The following is a 20,621-nucleotide window of genomic DNA, read 5'->3' as shown; positions in this document are numbered from 1 at the left end:
TTGAAGGGACCGTTCAAGGTGAAGTGGCCCGTTAACAGCCCTCCATTCGTAGGGAGGAAAGGAAGGGCATGTGGAGCAGCTGGGGGAGGTTGGTAGTGGATTATTGTAATAAACTATAAATCCAGTATCTCTATTCAGTCCATGATTTTTAGAGCCTAGCAAAGTTATGAATTTAAGCTCCCAGGCTTGTCTTTTGAGGGAATTGTGCAGGCTTCTTTGAGGATGAGGACTGAGAGATTGGATATAGAGTGATCACTTTGGGGAAAGTGTTCACCCACAGGGGCTTGGGTATGTTTTGTCTTTGGAAGGCTCTTGTCAGCTTCGCTTTCTGCAAGAGAAATTGACACAAGCTTTTCTGGGGGGCTGCTGAGACACAGTGCCTGGTCCCACACCAGATCTGGGAGGCAGAGCCTCCCGCTGTACAGTCTACCCTGAGGCGAAGGACCCCAGTTTTCCATGGTATCTGACTCTTGGGCAACCTGGCATTGCCAGAGTTTCCAGGGCCCCTGCTGTGGAGCAGGGACTCTAACTGGGGGGTGGCTCCAGGGGCCCTGGAAGCTCCTGACAACCTTGGATTGAGCCCAGACTTACAGGGTTTCCCAAACTGCCTGCTGAGAAACCAGGAGCATGGAAGCCCTGATGCTCTCTTGGGATCTGTGACAGCACTGCCATGTGGACTGCCCTGGGCCAGGGACCCCCAGGGCTTCCAGACTTATGGGCAGCGGGCTCCCTAAACAGACACTAGTGTTTGTATTGGAAACATGTCAGTGTTACTGAAATGAATTTGGTGTGTGTGTGAGGGGATTTCTGGTTCATGGGACACGGACGCAAATTTTGATTCATTCCTTTTTGTAATGAAACCAAATTGTAAAAACGCAAAATTTCCCATAAATCAGAAATCCCATGTTTTGGCCAGTTTTTCTCTTCCCAGTCCAAGAGTCTGGGATAGGTATCTGGTTGTGCTCTGGTTTGGGAATATCCAATGGGAAGCTGGTCGAACACCTGGATAAGCCTCTAAACCTTTTTCTTCTCTTTTTTGCAGTCCTGGGCGGCAGGAGACATCGTCAGCTGTCTGATAGACCTGGATGAGGGGACCATTGATTTCTGCCTGTAAGCATCTTTTCAGGGCTCCCTGCTGCATTGACTAGCCCTGCTTAGTATAAATATTCCTCTTTCCTCTATTCTCAGCAGATGCTGCCAGGCCTTGGTTGAGCTCCTCCTGGCAACCGCCAGGAATATTGTACTCCCATGGCTGAACCCTTGGCCAAAGTAGCAGCTTGGTAGGGTACTTACCCTTTCTCCCTGGCTCCTAATAGTCATGGAATCCAAATGGTTTACTTCTGCGCATGACTTAAAGGGTCTGTCTCTGGTGCAGAGCTAACACAGGGGAATGGTGCTTGGGTTAACCTAGTCCAGATGTGAGCAGCCACACTGCAAAGACCTGGTCAAGTTATTGGGTGCACACCTAAGTTCCCTCTAAGCTGTGCAGTCGCACAGCAGCCTGTTAAGCATGGTGCAGGCGCTCGGGCTGTGGCAGGGAGAGATGCCTTTTCCCCAATCCTGGGCCTGCTGTTGCTAGGGTAGAGGCGCTCCTCTCCACTGACCTTGGCCCCGGGCCTGCTGCGGCCGGGGGAGAGGTGCCTGTTCTCCTCAGCCCAGGTGCTGCTGCGGGGAAAGAGAGCTGGGGGAAGTCCTCTTTCCCTGCTGTAGCCCTGGGGCAGCCTGTCCTTCACCCCAAACCCTTCATTCCTGGCCCCACCCCGGAGCCTGCAACCCCAGCTGGAGCCCCCACACTCTGAACCCCTTGGCCCCACCCCTATCGCGTGAATTTTGTGACACATCACCTCCATATTGGTGCACGTAACAAAATTTGTTCCGCACATGTGTGTGGGGGAAAAATTAGAGGGAACACTGGTCCACACTGATGCTGCACTCCTCCGAGTGTGTTGCTAGGACTACTAGGGGCGTATCCCATGTTCTTAGCACTGCAGTAAGCTGAGATCCTCTGATGGTTTTGCAGTGAGTCATGGGAGAACTTGTCTGTCCTGGGCACATGAGGAATTGTGGGAAGGTATTGGAGTACTATTGGCATGAACCTGCTTCCTTACTGCAAACTGGGTGGGTTACAGGCCCAAGTGAACGCAGCACCTGGGCTTTAGCCAATAACCCCAGATGAACTAGCTGGTCTGAATTGAAAGCTCTGTCAAATGTAGGTCAGAGGTTTGTGTGTACATGGGAGCCAGGTTAACTTTGTAGTGAAGACAGCTTAAAGGAGTCCAAGGGTTCAGGCTGTGCCCTCAGGAGTGGGGCAGTGCCACTAGGTGTGATGGGGAATCACTCAGGTTCTCAGACCTCTGGGTCAGGTGTCTGTGGCGTTGCATGGAGTTCTGCACCATTGCAATATTGCACTTGTGAAAACTCCCCCTGTCCCATTCCATGGACTCCCCTGCAGCAGTAGCTGTCTGAAGGATGCAGAGCTGCTGCAGGCATGCAAAGTGGTGAGCTAATGGGAAGGGCAAGCCTGCATCAGAGCTTGGTTTTAAACTTCTAAAAGGCTGGTACAAAGCTAGAGAACTAGACATAGATGAGTGCTGGAATTTGCTGTTAAAGGGAGCTGCAAAGCAGACTGTGAATGGGGCTTGTTCTTTGCACTGTCTGGTGGCTACAGAAAGTCTGAAAATGTCTTCAGAAACTCTCTTTTCTGCTTATGTTTTCCATGAGAAATTCCGTTCATGTCTAGCCTGGAAGACTCTGGGGCTGGAGAACTAGTAAAATAATAGTGCATAAGGCTGGAGAGTGAAAGTTGAGTGAGAGAGGAAAGGGAGCTCCAGTCAGACTGTGTAATGCTGCTGTTAATTGAACAGCTGTTTATGTTCAGTGACTCTTTGTTAAAGAGTCAATCCCTAGCCCTCTAATTAAAGGTGAGAGTTCCAAATATGGCACCCACACCCTCCAGCCATCCTGCCTGGGGGAGGAGTGGTGGTGGGGGAACCCTGCAGGCTGCCTTTGGGTCTCTTTTGCTACTTTCCAATGGATAATCTCATTTAAAAAAAAAATCCCTCAAAGGTGACCTTTAAACTCAATCCCAGGCAGCTATGTGACACAGGGTAGATGAGCTCCCCCCTTCTGGGGCACTTAGGGTGTAACAGTCTGTACTCCTGTTCTTGTTGAGTGTGAGGCATCCGCTGGCAGGTGGGCAGAGCACTCATCCCCCTTTTCTCTGGGGCCAGGGCAAGTTGGGAGTTGCTGGGCTTGGCTCTATGACAGCTGGTTGATTGGCAAAACAGGCCCAGTGGAGTGTGGCAGTATTCTCTCCAGGGAATGGGAATCTCAGGTGTGGAGCAAACTGCTGCTGGGTGCCTGCTAGGGGAGGGGAGTCCAGCAAATGGTGAGTGTTTCTGATGCACGGCAAGGACTGAATGCAGGTGCTTTGTGGAGAAGATGCTCTAAGGCTGCACAATAATACAGACTGCAGGTGTGTGAACTGCAGTGTCCACCAAAGTGCTGCACTGTAGCTGTGGTGTGGACGCTGCTGGCATGAACTGCAAGGTGCCTAGTTTGCTCTGTACGCACAAGACTACGTTAATGTACAATAGAATAATGGAAGCATAGGACTGGAAGGGACTTCTAGAGGTCATCTAGTCCAGTCCCCTGCACTCGTGGCGGGACTAAGTTCACGTCAGCAATGTCCAGTGCAGTTACGTTACAGAACTTCAGTGCATGCTGCAGTTTGCACCCCTGTAGTACAGCTCATGGCCCCTCCCTCCTAATTACATTGGCACCAGGGTTTGCTTCCTCCTGCTGTGAACTGGGAGCAGCACCGTGGGAACACATTGCTGTTGAACCTGGTGGGCAAAGCACAGGGCACTTTCTGTCCCTGAAAAGTAAAGCCTATGGAGGGGCTGATGTTGAGAATTCAGGGGCGCTATGGGTGACCAGCATCTGCAGACCAGGCCCTGCTGGAGTCCAGCTAGGCACAGGGCCCCTACTGGCGGGAACGTCCTTCACCCAGGCGTGTCTGTTTTCAGTATTCCTTGCTAAACTGGTTAGCGAAGTGTTACCCTGCAATGCCTGTCCAAGGCCAGGCTCCTGTACATGTGAGCCGTTCTGTGGGCTTAGTGCTGGTGGCATGGCGCAAGCAGTCTGCAGCGCAATGGGACTGAATTCCATAGCACTGCTAACATGGTTTGTCTGTGACATCCCTCAAATTCTCACCCCCAGGCCCACAGCCATGGCTCTGGAGAAAATCCTCTTCAACATAACTTGCTTGATTTTGATGCTGGGTTCTTGTTGTGCTTACTGACTGCAGGGGCCTTGGCAGCACCGGTTATGCCCAGGCCTGCCAATCTGTATTGGAGAGGGGGCAGCTTGTAGCCAGCATCAGCAGCTCATCTGCAGCTGCCTTGCTGCTCTGGCTGTACTTCCAGCTCCCTGTCTCCAGTTTTACCTCTCTGACCCCTCCCACCATTGCCTGGCACCATAGATCTGTGCAGGGAACATACACTGAGGACCAAGAGGCAGCTGCAGGCAGGTCCTAGCCAGGCAAGGGGACAGGAAACAGCCTGATACAGCACAGGATGAATTCTACAGCTGAAGTTGAATGTTGTGGCTGAGGAATTGGAGATCTGCGGGGCCCTGACATAGATGTACAGGGCAAATCACACCCACTGACTGTTATCTGTGATGTATTGGATACCATTATTGCTACACATTCCGTTCATGTTTTCAGGGTTACTTCAGCACTAAAAGGGCTAGAGACACATTTTCTGAATGAGATTCTGGAGCGCACGTTTGGTATGGATTCGTGGGCCCCTGGTGCTTGGCGGTGATTTCCATATCTGCCAGTGCACATCTTCCCCCTTGCTGTGTGATCACAGTAAATAAGGTCTATTGCCTCCTCCTCCAAACATGGTTTCTGAGTTGGATGAACCACTAACCTCCTCCAGGCTACTTAAACCCCATGGGGGCTCTCTCTTCTTTCAGGAATGGTGTGTCTCTGGGAACAGCTTTCGATAACATCACCAGGGGAGCTGGCATGGCCTACTTCCCCGCTATCAGCCTCTCCTTCAAAGAATCAGTCGCTTTTAACTTCGGCAGCCGCCCACTCCGATATCCTTTCATTGTAAGCCTGAGGGAAGAACAGCCAGCACCTAGACCATGTTGGCTCAGGGGTGCTGAGTGCACACGCCAAACTCCGCAATCCATGAGCCTGCTCTCGCTTGTCCTGTGAAGATGCGTTATTTGCCGCCCGTAGGGCTGGAAGTTAAGCAAGGGTGGCAATATGAAGGGCCTTCTCCTGTACTGGGAGTGTTCCACTTTGCTCTGAAGTGAAGTGGCTGTAATGCTGCCTCAGCTGTAGGCTGACTGGTCTTGAGTGCCAAGACCCCTTCAGTGTATCTTACTCAAAGTGTAGAAGCCCCAAAGGGGCCAGGAGTGTAGGCCCCCTTTGCTACAGGCCCTTCCCATCCTCCACTCTGGGCTGAGGGCCCTCTAATGTATCTCCTGGCCTGGCAAAAGTGCCTCACGTGTTGGTGGGAGGGTTGGGAATGGCAGCCCATAGCTGTGTGGCTCTTGGGCCTGAGGATCCCAGAGGTGATCTCAGTCACTGAGATGCAGAAGGGTCCTAGCAGTACTTCAGTGAGCAAAGTCTGAAGTACTTGTACTTCCTTATGGCCTCTCGGAATGTCTGTTACCTGCTTGGCACGCAGACTTGCAAGCATGGGGTGTCCTCAAGCCTAACCAGAGACTATATGGACTGTATAATACAGCACATGCATGGCAGTCTCCTTGCAGAGCCAGTGGGGCAGGGCTTCTGTTGTGTTCTGGCTAGCAGACTTTTCTTAACACTCCTGCACTTATCCAGTTGAGGGATATCGCCCCCTGCAGAGCCCGCCCAGTGTGGACCTGGTGAAAGCTCACAAGCTGTTGGGCTATTTGAAGAATGTTATTCACATTGGGATAGACGTGTTGGTAAGTTGGCATCATCAGGTTAGTGAGGCTAAGATTCTAGGAAATTTGTGCTGCTGCCTTCCCTCTGCCTGCCGCTTTAAAAGCTGTTAAAACTCTGAGGATACTCCCTACCTTCAGGGGATGTGCTTGTGGGGGCTCAAGTGACTTGGTGACTCCTAATTGCCTATCACTCAATGGTTGCAATAGGTCATCTCTAGCTTGTTAAAATATTTTTTGTTTGCAATGGTGATGTAGCCATGTTGGTCCCAGGACATTAAAGAGACAAGGTGAGTGAGGTCATGTCTCTTCCACCAACAGAAGCTGGTCCAGTAAGAGAGAAGTTTTCGAACTGCACAGAGGAGTTCTTCAGGTCTGGGAAAGGTCCTCAGAGTTGCAGCTAAATACAAGGTGGAACAGATTAAACGTAAGGGGTTAACACACATTGCAAGAAACCACTTTAAACAAAGTGGTCAATTAATACCTCTGCAGTATCAGAAGCAAGCTCCCCACAGACCAGGATTCTCAAACTCAAAGGCACCAGACTTTGGCAGAACAAAGGATGCAAAACCTACAGACATAGCTCCAGCGTTAAGATGATCAGTACCCCCATTACACTTTTTAGGATCCATGGGTCCTACATATGTCTATCACAACCTGTGGTATACCTCGTCCCATGCATCAAATGCCCCCATAACACCAATGTGGGCAAACTTGCACAGAAAAATGATAGAAGTCCAAAACACCCTCGGACTTGTGGGGAATGCCTTTCCCAAAGCGATCTCTCCATGTCTGACCTCTCAGTCCTCATCCTCAAAGGAGCAAAGAGTCCTGTGGCACCTTATAGACTAACAGACGTATTGGAGCATGAGCTTTTGGGGTGAATACCCACTTCATCGGATGCATGTCAAAGGAAACCTGATAACACCTTCAAAAAATGAGCCTGGGAACATAAATTCATAACTCTGCTGGACTCAGTCTTGGTCTACATGCAAAGTTGGGTCTTCTAAGCTGCTTTGTGTTGACCTAGTTGTGCATGTGTCTACACTTAAGCGTGTGTCCTATTGATGTAAGCACCCTGTTACAGCAACACAGATTCACCACTTTCCTAGGGGGCACTGAGTCATGATCGATGTATGGAGGTGGCTGCAGCATGAATGTAGATACTGCGTTACTTATGTCTACCCTAACAGCCCTCCAGCAGCTGTCTCTCAATGCCCAACACTGACCGCTCTGGTCACAATTGTGCACTCCACTGCCCAGGGGTCACAGAGACCGGAAGGCCTCCCACTACCTCTTTTTTAAAGCCCTGTGAATTTTTGAAATGTCTTTTCTTGTTTGGCTTGACGAACACCTCAAGCAGCTCTTTATTGTGTGCAACTGCCCAGCTCACCGTACCAGCTATGTGCTCAAGATACTCTTGCTTGGAGTGGACAGGAGCTATTGCATTCCTGGGCCTGTGGGGAGAAGAGGCTCTGCAGGCACAGCTACGGACCAGTAGTAGGAATCTGGACATCCATGAGCAGATTGTATAGGGGATGCAGGAGAAGGGGTACAACAGGGACCAGCACCATGCTGTGGGAAAGTGTAAGAATCCAACAGATGTATTAGAAAGCCAGGGAGGCCAACAGTCAATCCATTGCCAAGCTGCAGAGCTGCCGCTTTTACAAAGAGACACATGCCATACTCTACGGAGACCCCATCACCAACCCACAGACGATCAGAGATACCTCCAGGGAGCCTGAGCCATAGGCCCCTGGCATGAACAGTGAGGAGGCTGAGGAAGAAGAGCATAGGGAATGTGCAACTGGGGGTCCAGCTATGCCATGAGCCAGGACCTGTTTGAGATTCCACTGCAGTCCCAGCTTTCGAGCCTAGGCGAGCCCAATGTAGGGGAAGGAACCTCAGGTAAGTGTATAATTGTATTTTCCATTACAATGCTATACTGATGGTGCTCCCATCTTAACAGGAGACAACTATCAACTTTTCATTAATTTACTTGTACAAGAAGAGGTAGTGGTGGAACAAAGAGGTAGTATTATCATCTGCATTTCAGTGCCCTGTAGAGTTAAGTGGGATGGGGGGGCGCACGCCAAGCAGTTTATGCACCCAGGGATGTTCCCTGAATCTTCCTGAGAGATCTTGGTGAAACTTCCATGGAGGTTCTCTGCAGTTCTCTCCCAAAGGTTTCTAGGGATGACGGCCTTATTACTTGCTCCTCGGTAGGACACTTCTCACTGCATTCAGCAATAACTTCAGCAGGCACCATTGCAGTGCATAGGCAAGCAGCATACCACCACTCCCAAGAGCAGGAGATGGGTGGTGGTGGTGGTCAGGGACTCCCTCCTAAGCGGGATGGAGTCATCCATCTGCAGTCCAGACCAGGGAACTTGAAGTGTGCTACTTGCCTGGAGCTAGAATTCAGGATGTGATTGAGTGTCTCCCAAGACTTGATCAAGCCCTCTGACCGCTACTCCTTCCTACTTCTCCATGTGGGCACCAATGATACTGCCAAGTATGATCTTGAGTAGATCACTGCAGACTACATGGCTCTGGGAAGAAGGATAAAGGAGTCTGAGATGCAAGTCATTTCTTGTCCATCCTTGCTATTGAAGGAAAAGGCCCAGGTATGGACCATCAAATTGTGGAAGTAAATGCATGGTTAAACAGATGGTGTCGGAGAGAAGGCTTTGGATTCTCTGACCATGGAATGTTCCAGGAAGAAGGATTGCTAGGAAGAGATGGCATCCATCTAATGAAGAGAGAGAAGAGCATCTTCGCAGGCAGGCTTGCTAACCTGGTGAGGAGAGCTTTAAACTAGGTTTGCCGGGGGATGGAGACCTAAGCTCTCAGGTAAGTGGGGAAGTGGGATACCAGGAGGAAAACGAGGAGGGTGCAACAGGGGAGGCCTCCTGATTGATACTGAGAAAGTAGGGCAGTTGGTTAGTTCAGTTAGGTGCCTGTACATGAACACAAGAAGCCTGGGAAACAAGCAGGAAGAACTAGAAGTCTTGGCACAGTCCAGGAACTGACGTGATTGGAATAACAGAGACTTGGTGGGGTAACCCACGTGAGTGGAGCACTGTCATGGGTGGATATAATCTGTTCAGGAAGGACAGGCCGGGGAGAAAAGGTAGAGGAGTTGCACTGTTTGCAAGAGAGCAATATGATTACTCAGAGCTCCAGTATGAAACTGCAGAAAAGCCTGTTGAGAGTCTTTGGGTTAAGTTTAGAGGCAAGAGCAACAAGGGTGATGTCATGGTGGAGTCTGCTATAGGCCACCAGATCAGGAGGATGAGGTAGACAATGCTTTCTTTGGAAAACTAACAGAAGTTTCCAAATCACAGGCCCTGGTTCTCATGAGGGACTTCTGTCACCCTAACATCTGCTAAGAGAGCAATACAGCAGTGCAGAAGACAATCCATAGAGTTTTTGGAGAGTGTTTGGGACAACTTCCTGATGCAAGTTCTGGAGGAACCAACTAGGGGCCATGCGCCTTTTGACCTGCTGCTCACAAACAAGGAGAAATTTGTAGGGGATGTAGAAGTGGGTGGCAACCTGGGCAGCAGTGCCCATGAGATGGTCGAGTTCAGGATCCTGACAAAAGGAAGGAAGTAGAGTCCGTATTCTGCTGCTCTCGACTTCAGAAAAGCAGACTGACTCCCTCAAACCTTGTGGGGTTCCCACTCCATGCCTGCAGGACACCTGAGCTAGGTGAGGGGAAAGGAGGATCCGGAATGGCACGTTCAATGAGATCCTGCAAGCCAATGCTGCATCAGTGTGTGAGCACAGGGCCCGGAGTGTGAACACTGCAGACAGCCTGGAGAAGAAAGGAAAGGCCCAGGAGTCCCACCAGGAAAAGGAGAGGGAGATGCACCAGGAAGCAGTGGGCTTCTTTTGCAGCAAATATAGGTGCTGCAGACTTTTGTAGACCTACAGGTTCAACAATCCGGGGCTCGTCTCCCTTTGCGGTCAATGGAGAACTCCACTGCAAGACCTCCTGACATCCCCCCCAATGTTCCACATGACATCAGGGGCTGCATCCCTGCCCTACGACTCCACCCTGAGGGACATTAAGGACAACCTCGGCTTCATGTGCACTGACCTGTGATAGCCATGGTTGCTGTAGGTGTAGGTAAAATGGACATGAATGTTCTTTCTCTTTTTAAGTTTTGTTCCATTAATTTATTAAGTTTTTAGTGTATTTGCTTTTAAATGGCACAGATTTCTTTTCACTGGTTTTGTGACTGAATAAAATCCAGTCTGGAAAATTCCTCTTCATAAGTTCACAAGATATGCTTACAGCCTGCCTAGCAGTTCTGAAAGCATCCACTTATTACTGTACAGTGGGACACAGATTGTCAGATCAGTGACAAAAACTGTAATAATAAAATGTACAGCAAATGCTGCAAAATTAATAAGATGTGCACGAAGCAGCATACAATTCCTAACAGGCACCCAAACAGCAGGGCCAGGTAGCACCTTTCAGTGCTCTCCAGCCACTCCTTGTCATCCCAAGTCTGCATGATGATGTGATCCCATCAGTCAGTGCTCATTCCTTGGGCCCAGAAACAGCACTCCATCATCTGTAGCTCCTCTCTGAACTCTATGTACCACCTTGAATTGGCAATCCATCTTCCAAGCAATCAGCGTGTTCTCCACTGATTTGGTGGTTCTTGTGGCTCTGGAAATGCCAGAGGATAGTTTATCCTGTACTTGCAATCCTTGTGACAATAGTGCAGAGCTGGGCAGGCTCCATACTGCTGTCAGATACCGGACTGCGAGGAGGGCTGAATAGGTTCGTAGGATTTTTAAAACAAATGCAAAAATTATGGGATATAGATGACATTATGTGGTGGAGACAGCTGCAAGCTGTGAAGTTAACCCCTTGTTCGCAGTCATCCCTGCACGACTCTTTCCTGCCCCAGTATACGTTGCCAAAACTTCCCAAAAGACTCTGCTAAACAGTGGTGGATTGCACACTGGGATACCTGCCCATAGTGCTTCACATTGTGCCTTGACACAACACTCCCGCTGAGTATGCTCAGCGCTGGCACAAGGAACCAAGTATGCACGTGCACAAAGTGTACACTAATTGCTGTGGCTTTATACCAATGTAACTTGTGTAGCATAGACATGGCCTAAAAATCATGGGCTCACCAGAGAGCCTGGCTTTGTCTCATTACAAAAGTTTGTAACCTTGTAATCCTCCTTTGTCCCGTGACTGCAAGGATATTAATTGCCCTGTTCATTTTAAGTAGTTTCTTGCATTGTGTTAATCGCTTATGCTTTAACAATCTGTTCTAGCTTGTATTCAGTTGTGATACTTTGGTTAGACTTAAAGAAATTCTTTGAAGCTCTAAAGCTTGTCTCTCACCAACAAAATATTTCTTGTATCACAGCTTTCAGCAGTGAGAGTTCTCATCGATGCTATCCACTGAGGGAGACTAGAATTTATAGCTTGTATAGTCATAACCACAGAATTTATTTATTTTTGCAACTACACCTCTACCTCGATATAACGCTGTCCTTGAGAGCCAAAAAAATCTTACCGCGATATAGGTGAAACCGTGTTATATCGAACTTGATTTGATCCGCTGGAGCGCACAGCCTCCTCCCCCGCCCCTGGAGTGCTGCTTTACCGCGTTATATCTGAATTTGTGTTATATCTGGTGGCGTTATAACAGGGTAGAGGTGTATGTGAAACTGTTTTGCATATTTAACTCTCCCTCGATCCCATGATCCAACTCTACTCGTCCAATTTTTGACATGCCTCTCATGGCAACAGTGTGGGCACATCTTAGAGAATCTGTATTCTCATCCCCGGCATCCAGCATCAGGCAAGAGAGGGAGATGAAAATAACCATTGCTGAGGGTAGCTAGAGACTGTTTCTCTAGCAGTGACTCTTATGAGGCTGCCTCATCATTACCCAGGCTGGAAACACTTGCTTTATCCCCCGGTGGCCTTGGCCTTCTGCTTTCCCACAGAGGGCAGGACTTGGATCTAGCCCCGGTCATGATAGGAAGCACACCACAAATCTTTCTTACCTCGCCTAGTTTAGAAACTTGCTCAGTTAGAACCTGTTGGGATAGGAAGTGCAGGCAGATTGGGGGAGTAGTAAATAATGAAGAGGACAGGTGTGTCAGATTGACAGGGTTTGGTCTGTGACCCTTTAATGTTCCAAACCTCAAGGGTCCACAGAGTTCAACAGGGCAGGCCTGTGGCCTCCACAGCCCTGAGCTGTCTGCCCCCAGCAGCAATTCCTGACTCTTTCCATGGCTCCCTGCAGCAAATCCAGGTATGTATGGTACCCCTCAGGGAGCAGTGTTCTCTGTAGTTATTTGCAGTGACACCAGACAACCTTTTAAAAAACAAGGTAACGCTTTAGTAGTCATCTGGCCTACAGAATATGACAGTCCTGATGCTAGTGGAGGGGAAACCAAGGTTCATACAGTCCATACTGCTGAAAGCCAGGGTTCTACCCAGTCAAGCTGCCCGTAGAATGTATGTTGGCTCTTTTTTTTTCCTTCTCTTTTGTTTGTCATGTCACCCACACACTCTAGGGCACCCACATTTATCCTGTTCCTAGGGCTCAAGGCATAACCCTCTTAATTGAGGCACCCATCCATACCCCATTTCTAGGGCTCAGGGTGTAATAAGCAACACTCCTAATAAGGCAGATGAACTTTCCCTGGTGGCCAGTCAGGATCAGGTCATATGGGGACTCCAGCTTCTGCATGATATTGCTGGCAGGATGTTGTGGTCTGGCAGCTCTGATCTTGGGCTGTATCCTGGAGTTGGTTCCAAAGAACTTCCTTTTGGACCCCAGTTTATATTGTGAAATTTGAGTCCTGCTTAACTGTACCTTAACCAATCATTTTACTAAAATATTATGAGATAATTCTTTGACCAATCCTAACATACTGTGAAATAATTCTTTAACCAATCAACCCCCACCACCTTAATTGATTTAAATCTTGTAAAATTAATTATGCAATAGACAGAAAAAATCAAAGAACCAGACAGAAAGGGGAGGGATAGGTCAGTGGTTTGAGCATTGGCCTGCTAAACCCAGGGTTGTGAGTTCAGTCCTTGAGGGGGATATTTAGGGAACTGGGGTAAAGATCTGTCTGGGGATTGGCCCTGCTTTGAGCAGGGGGATGGACTAGATGACCTCCCAAGGTCCCTTTCAACACTGATATTCTATGATTCAGATAAACAATAGAGAAGTAGGGACCATAAAGGCTGAACAGTAGAAGTATAGATTTCATAATCACAACTATCAAACACAGTTTTCTTTAAGGATTTGAAGATCTGTTTCTTTATCTGGTGATGGTGGGTGCTATAAAGACAGGATCGCCTTCTTAATAGCCTGATATTACATTGTTTTAATGTAATTTAGATGGAGTGTGAGGATGTGACTTTCTGCTTCTTGGCTCATGGCTGCTGCTTTCCTAATATGGCTGCAGAAAAAAGCCTCAGACACTGAAGTCAGTCCAGGTGAGAGCTCTTTGGAGGGACAAAGGCCAGCTCTTAACATAGCTACCTGCCACTTTTCCCCTTTGTTTTCCAACTCTCTGCTTCCCAACAGAGAGGTGGGTGTGGCTGGGGGAATCTCGCTTCTGGTTGGTGGTTGCTAGATGTGAATAGCCTGGCCAGTGGCATTCCCATTTGTCTTTTGGACCCTCAATTGAGATGGGTCATTTTCATCCTGTCTTTAACGGCCAATTCATCCCACCCCAGACAGGTAATCCAACAACTTCATGCCTTCTGCTTCGCCCCAGGCTCATTTTAACCTTTCTGCACCCACTAGCTAGCAAGCCCTAGTCAGGTGTAAGTCCCTGGCAGGCACATCATCCATACACTGTTATGGACAATTCCCACTTTGTCACAACAAGTCACTGACACAGAGCCAACTGAGTGGCTTGGTAAACTGGGTGCAAGCAAACAGTCTGTTCTGACACAGCTAAGTGTAAAGGTATACAGCTAGGAGCCAAGAGTGTAGGTCAGAACAGGGAGTTTCTTGGTGTGCTCTGGTGTGACTAGTGCTGGATACAAGTGCTGCACTCTCTGCAAAGCAGGGGAGGTCAAGCTTACAGGACGGGACTATTCAGGGAAGCAATGATATTGTAAAAGATATGGGGGTCATGGTGGATAATCAGCTGAACATGAGTTCCCAGCACGAAGCTATGACTAGACAGGCTAATGTGATTATTGGATGCATACATGGGTGTATCTCCAGTAGGAGCAGAGAGGTTATTTTATCTCTGGATTTGGCACTGGTGTGACTGCTGTGGGAATACTTTGTCCAGTTCTGGTGTCCACAATTCAAGAAGGATGTTGATAAATTGGAGAGGAGTCAGAGAAGAGCCCCAGGGATGATTAAAGGATTGGAAAACCTGCCTTATAGTGAGAGATTCATAGCTTGGTCCATTCAGACTTGATTACAGTGTGTAAGTACCAGCTGGAAAGCAAATAGTGGATAATGAATTCCTCAATCTAGCAGAAAAAGGTCTAACATGCGCCAATGGCTGGAAGCTGAAGCTAGAGAAATTCAGACTGGAAATAAGCTGTGAACTTTAACAGCGAGGGTAACTAATTGGAGCAATGTACGAAGGGTTGTGGTGGATTCTCCATCACTGACAATTTTACAATCTAGGCTAAATGGTTTTCTAAAAGCTCTGCTCTAGGAATTATTGTTGGGCAGGTCTCTGGCCTGGGTTACACAGGAGCTCAGACTAGATGAGCATAGTGGTCCCTTCTGGCCTTGGAATCTCTGGATTTGTGGGTGCTCTCCTCACTCTGCATCTTGGGTACCATTGGTTTCTGTAGTGACTGTGCCTTACGGTATCTAAGGCCGTTCTGCCCTACACATGGGGAGAGGGAGAAGAGCGCTAATCATGTTCTGAACTCTTGTCTAAACTGCTCTGTGAAACATGCAGCTTAACCAGGGCATGTGCTGGTGTGTGTTAAAGTTCCAGTTCATAGAATCATAGATTAGTAGAGTTGGAAGGGACCTTAAGAGATCATCTAGTCTAACCACCTGCTCAAAGCAGGACCAATCCCCAAATCCGTAAATGGCCCCCTCAAGGATTGAACTCACAATCCTGGGTTTAGCAGGCACCCCTGCACACGGCGGCTTAGCCCATCCCCCCCATCCTTATTCGCCCCAATGTGTGGTGGCTTAGCTTATCTCCCATCCATTGATGGGCTGCCAAAATATTAACAGGTTCCCTCCTCACCCCACGAGGGGGTCGTGGCTGCCCCGCCCCCGGACTGCTGTCCCATCCAACCCCCCACGTTCCTTGATGCCCCCCCTCGGGACCCCTGCCCCATCCACCCCCTTCTCTGTCCCCTGACTACCCCCTGCTGCCCCATCCAACCCCTCCTCTCATTCCTGATTGCCCCCTGGGACACCTGCCCCATCCAACCACCCCTTCTCCCTGTCCTCTGACTGCCCCTGGAACCCTTGCCCCTGACTGCCCCCCGCCACCCATCCAACCCCTGCTCCTTCCTGATTGCCCCTCCCAGGATCCTTGCCACCATTCAATCCCCCTGTTCCCTGCCCTCTGACTGCCCCACTTCTATCCACCTCTCCACGACCCCCAAACTCCCCTGCCCTCTTCCAACACCCCCTTCCTGCTCCCTGCCCCCTTACCGTGCTGCCTGGAGCCACTGTGCTGGGAGCAGCACCGGTGCCACAGGGCTGCACCAGGCTGCTGGAGCCGGAGCTGTGGTGGCTGGGATGGAGCCTCGGGGCCGAAGCTGGGGGCGCTCGGCTGGGGCTGGGACAGGATGGGGTTAGGGGAGGTGCTTGGCCTGGGCTGGGGCTGCTTGGCCGGGACCAGGAGCCGGGCCAGAAATAGCCACAGGGCCAGGGCCAGGGGCACTTGGCTGGCGCTGGGAGCGCTCGGCTGGGGGTGCCAGGCTGGAGGGAGCCGCTAAGCCAGCCGCACCTCCCCTCCCCCCCTCCCTGCGGCCCAGCTTACCTGCCCGCTGCTTGTTTCAGGCTCTCCACGAACATCTAATTCGCGGGAAGCAGGGGAGGAGGAGGATAAAGGGGGCGGAGCATTCAGGAGAGGAAGGGGAAGTGAGCTAGGGCCCCAGCGGAGTGCAGGAGTTTTTGTTAAATAAAGCCCTTATAGAACCGGTTGTCCTGGAACAACCAGTTCTAAAAGGACTTCTAAATGTAACAAATGGTTCCTGCAAGCCGGTGCGAACCGGCTCCAGCTCACCACTGCCCCCATCCCCTGCTACCCTAGTTTACTCCAAAGCATGGCAGCCTAGCCCATCTCCCCTCCCTTCTCCTGTTCCCCATCCTGTCATCCTAAGTCACTCCAGCCTGGGGGCAGTCTAACCCATCCCCTCTGTTGTCCTAGTTCAGCCAGGCATTTGGCAGCAGGTTAGCTCTTGGGCGGTTAGGGCGTGCACCACGGCTCCTTCAGTGATTTTTCCCAGAGGGCTGTTAGGGTGTGACTTCTCCCATGATTCCCCAGGGCCCTGCAGTGCCTTTCACCATTTCCCAGTGCGTGTTGTGGCAGGAAGCTGAGTCAGGTTCTGTGGGAGAGGTAGACAGAGAAGCATTGCAGCTGAGCGATAGTGTGGCTAGGGGCCACACCTGAAAGTGCATTAATACAGTTCAGCCAGGCAGATGCAGGAGCATGGACTACAGATATGCTGCTCTTTACTATAGGTAGGGCCCTATCAAATTAGTGGTCCATTTTGGTAAATTTCACTGTCATAGCATTTTAAAAAGCTTGAATTTCGTGATTTCAGATATTTGAATCTTCAATTTCACAGTGTTGTAACAAACCATGAATATGTATTTAAAAATGGTGAAATATACATGTGGAAAGCCATTTTGTCAGCATTTCTCAAACTGGGGGTCTTGACCCAAAAGGAGGTTGCAAGGCTATTGGGAAGGGCAAGTTTGTGGTATTGCCATCCTTCTCTGTTGCAGTCAGAGCTGGGTGGCCGGGGGGGAGTGGGGAGGCGGGGGCGACTCTTGGCCTGATATCCAGCTCTGAAGGCAGTGCTGCATGGCGCCAGCAGCAGCACACAAGTAAGGTTGGGAATATTATGCCACCGCTTCACCGCTGCTGCTGGCAGTGGTCAGATGAATGACACCTGCTTCTCTATAAGCCGTGGCTTTTTTAACCCTACTGTTGACAGGCTAACAGGAAAAGAAGGAAGCGCACTATCTGCAACCCAACTAACTACTGCTACCCAGGAATGAATTCATAGTCTAATAACCAGTAACAAGATTACTAGGGAGCAACACGCTTGTTCCCACGTCCTGCCTGAGATTGTTCGAAGGAACCAAGTGGTAACGAGGGTTGCTGTGCCCTTAGTGATGTGGGAGTGAGTGTGTGAGGCCATGCAGGATGTGTGTCTGACCCTCTCCCCTACCACCCTTGGACACTGCCAGTGCAAACATTCTGAGCTCCTGTGCTGGGTACATGGACACTGTGAATGGGATCCACACTCAAAGAGCTGAGCATGTCCCATGGCGTGGTGGGAAAGGCTAGTGCTGTCTAGTCACCATTACTGTAAATTCTTGTGCCTTCTCTTGTCCTAACAGTGGTTCTCAAACTTTTGTACTGGTGACCCCTTTCACACAGCAAGCCTATGAGTGTGACCCCCTCCTTATAAAGTAAAAACACTTTTTTATATTTAACACCATTATAAATGCTGGAGGCAAAGTGGGGTTTGGGGAGGAGGCTGACCGCTTGCGACCCTGCATGTAATAACCTCACGACCCCCTGAGGGGTCATGACCCCTAGTCTGAGATTGCCTGTTCTAGCATCTGAGACATAATGAACTCACATACATCTCCATGCCTGCATTCCACCCACTGCCTCCTGATTGGTCCCTTCCCCAGCAGCTGAGCGACAGAGTGCAACAGGGTGCAACAAACATAACTGAGGGGCAGGCGCCCAGCTGTACCAGGCAGCACTTGGAGATGCAGCCGCTGAGACAGCACTGCCTGGTGGGCTTAGAGCTCTCCTGGCACCCTCACAGCTGTCTGTATCTTGGAAAATTCCTTCCAGTGCTGGGAGTGGAGTCTCAGGCTTGCAGGCCTCTCTCTCATCTCCTCTGAGCATGGATGGTGAGCGAGGAGGGAAAATGCACTTTTGGGGAAGGGGTATATGGAGAAAATGAACGGAGTGGGGGTTTCATATAGTGCATATAGTAACATGCATTTCTGTTTCTAACCACATGCACTGTCAGGCTGTTCTGGGTATGCAGGTTTATGAAAGAGGTTTTGCTTGACATCTGGTGTTGGGCCTGGCTGAGCTAGGACTCACCCCCCAAAGGCTGTTTCAGGCACTGTGGCATTTTGGATGCTGAGTTCTATAATGGCGTCCCTACTGAAAGCCTTCTTGTGGGGCAGGGGGGATGTGCATGCCTTGGGATGTCCCTGAATGGATGCCCAATGTGCTGCTGACCTCTCTGCAGAGGCGGGGAGTGCTGCCCCCTCCCTCCAGCGTGTGTGCATGCGTCTGATGATGGAACTGCAGGTGGGATTGGGGTTGCTCTGAGCCTTATGTCGCCTGGGATTGGTGTTGCAGGAGGGGAAGTTGGTGGAGAAGGACACGTCAACGTGGCAGCTGCAAGGAGAACCCACGGTGCTGATCACCCTGGCACACATCTTTAATCACTTTGCCCCTCTCATGGTGAGTGCTGGCTGCTGGACATGCATGTATTTGCCCCTTAATGCTTGCAGGGAGGGGGACCCACAACTCCTCCTTTGTTTTCATAGCTTGCCTGCTCAGACAGGAGAGGTGACGTACTCTGGTATTGGAGAATTCACAGGCCTAGAGTTATTTGTCAGGTAGTCCCAAGTCATGAATGGCCCCTCTCCCATGGGGTGGCAGCTCCCGCTACAGCCTGACTGAGGGAGTGATGTTGCAGAGCGAGTGTGGAGGCTTTGTGTTGACCAGGGTGTGTGCTTGCTGTCTGGTCAATGAACTGCAGAGTGGTGGTGTTAGGGGTGAGATTGGTGCTGCATTGCAGGGGGTTAATGCATAGGCGGCAACTTTCTCCGGCGCTGGTGGGTGCCCGTGCCCCCTGCCCTGACTCCACCCCACCCCGCCCTTGGACCTGCCCCCATTCCAACCCCATCCCAAAAGTCCCCACCCTAACTCTGCCCCTCCCTGCCCCTATTGAATCTCTTCCCTAAATCCCTGCCCCGGCTCCACCTCTTCCCCAGTGCGCTGCGTTCCCCCTCCTCTTCCCTCCCTGCCCCATGAATCTGCTGTTTCATGGTGCAAGCGCTGAGAGGGAGGGGAGAGAAGCAGGATGCGGCAGCACGCTTGCGGAGGAGGTGGAGGTAAGCTGGAGCAAGGAGCAGGGCGGGTCTAAGGGGAGCTGCCAGTGGGTGCTGAGCACCCACCAGTTTTTTTCCTGTGAGTGCTCCAGCCCCGGAGCACCCACGGAGTTGGCACTTATGGGTTAATGAGCTTCAGGGCACACTCTTTTGGAGCCCTTTGTATCCTGAGTTTGGCAGTCAGGCTCTCCATGGGCTCTGCTTTCTTGCTTTCACATCTACTGTGGCCCACTTTTGCCTGGAACTTGTCAGAAATGGTATGGTTTCCATGTACTCCTGAAGTGGGCTGGGCTGTTCATGGCACAGAGCTGGGCATTGCTGCCAGACATGTCATCTTCAGCTTGCAGTAACAAGAATATCCCATGAGCGGCAGTAAGTCACCGTTCCTACCTGACTCTGTCCCAGCAAATCTACAGCTTTCCACCTGAGCCTAGACCCTCTGTCTAGTGCTGAGAACCCATTTTCTGCTGCTGTTTAGTGCTGCTGCTGGCTAGAGCTGCTGACCACAGGCTTTCTGTTTGCAGTGCAAAGTGTACCTGGTGGAAGATGTGCTCATGAACTTCCTGCTGAGCATTCTGGAGCGAGGAGGGTCTGTGGAAGCACATCCTCTCGTCCAGCAGTTACTGGATCTCATGTGGCTTCTCATGGAGGTGAGTTGCTCAGGCACTTGCCTCTCTCTTAACTCTGCATCCCCTTGGTACTCTGTGACAACAGGCTGGTGTGAGGATCTCGGTTGGGTGCTGGACTTCCTCATTTGCCCATCTTGTCTGCACTCTGCACTGGCATGGTTTAAGAGCTGAGTTGGTTTCTTGCCACCATCCCCCAAAGCAGCTTTGCCTGACAGCTGCACTCCCTTAAGAATGCAGTACCAGCATCTGGTGTCCTGGTACTGCATGCCAGGCCCTGGCTACAGTGACTGCAGGGAGGGAGCTGGGAAGAACTAGAATTATAATTAGAAATTGCTGGCCATAGTGAGTTTCTCCTCCCACCCAGAACCCAGTGACCAGGTCCTTTCAGTGTTAACAACCGTCCCTTGCGAAGAGGGAAAGGCCGAGCTGCTACTATGGAACTGGGAAGAGAGGTGGAAAGAGTTTGGTATTCTTGACCTCTGAAAAGTGATTTCTGAATCGGACTTTTCTAACTTCCCTAACTGTAAATAAATTCCAATGTTAATTATTTAAATTCCTGCTTCTGTGACAGTAGAACTGTTACTCTTGATGAAAATTCTTTGAAAATAACCACTATTTAGTAATACTTCTGGAATTATAAAGTTTTCTTCACTGGAGTGGCCGGGGCTACCTGGGAAATGTTATAGACCATGACATTGCATTGGCTGCAGTGGCA

General features: G+C 50.2%; 1 protein-coding gene across 7 annotated transcripts in view; it reads left to right on the top strand.

Moving 5' to 3' along the window:
- The window catches only part of RNF123 (ring finger protein 123), a 144,752-nt gene that overhangs the window by 17,256 nt on the left and 106,875 nt on the right, over positions 1-20,621 (top strand). For all 7 annotated transcript variants that reach the window (XM_050959986.1, XM_050959987.1, XM_050959988.1 and 4 more), the window contains 5 exons: positions 1,043-1,110; positions 4,984-5,109; positions 5,856-5,970; positions 18,520-18,624; positions 19,802-19,927. In XM_050959986.1, the coding sequence (XP_050815943.1) occupies positions 1,043-1,110; positions 4,984-5,109; positions 5,856-5,970; positions 18,520-18,624; positions 19,802-19,927 (540 nt within the window). The remainder of the gene's footprint in view (positions 1-1,042; positions 1,111-4,983; positions 5,110-5,855; positions 5,971-18,519; positions 18,625-19,801; positions 19,928-20,621) is intronic.

Source organism: Gopherus flavomarginatus, chromosome 6, assembly GCF_025201925.1.
Source record: "Gopherus flavomarginatus isolate rGopFla2 chromosome 6, rGopFla2.mat.asm, whole genome shotgun sequence".
In the NCBI taxonomy this organism is placed as follows: domain Eukaryota; kingdom Metazoa; phylum Chordata; order Testudines; family Testudinidae; genus Gopherus; species Gopherus flavomarginatus.
The sequence above is the reverse complement of the archived record's forward strand: the minus strand, read 5'-3'. Positions and strand labels throughout refer to the sequence as shown.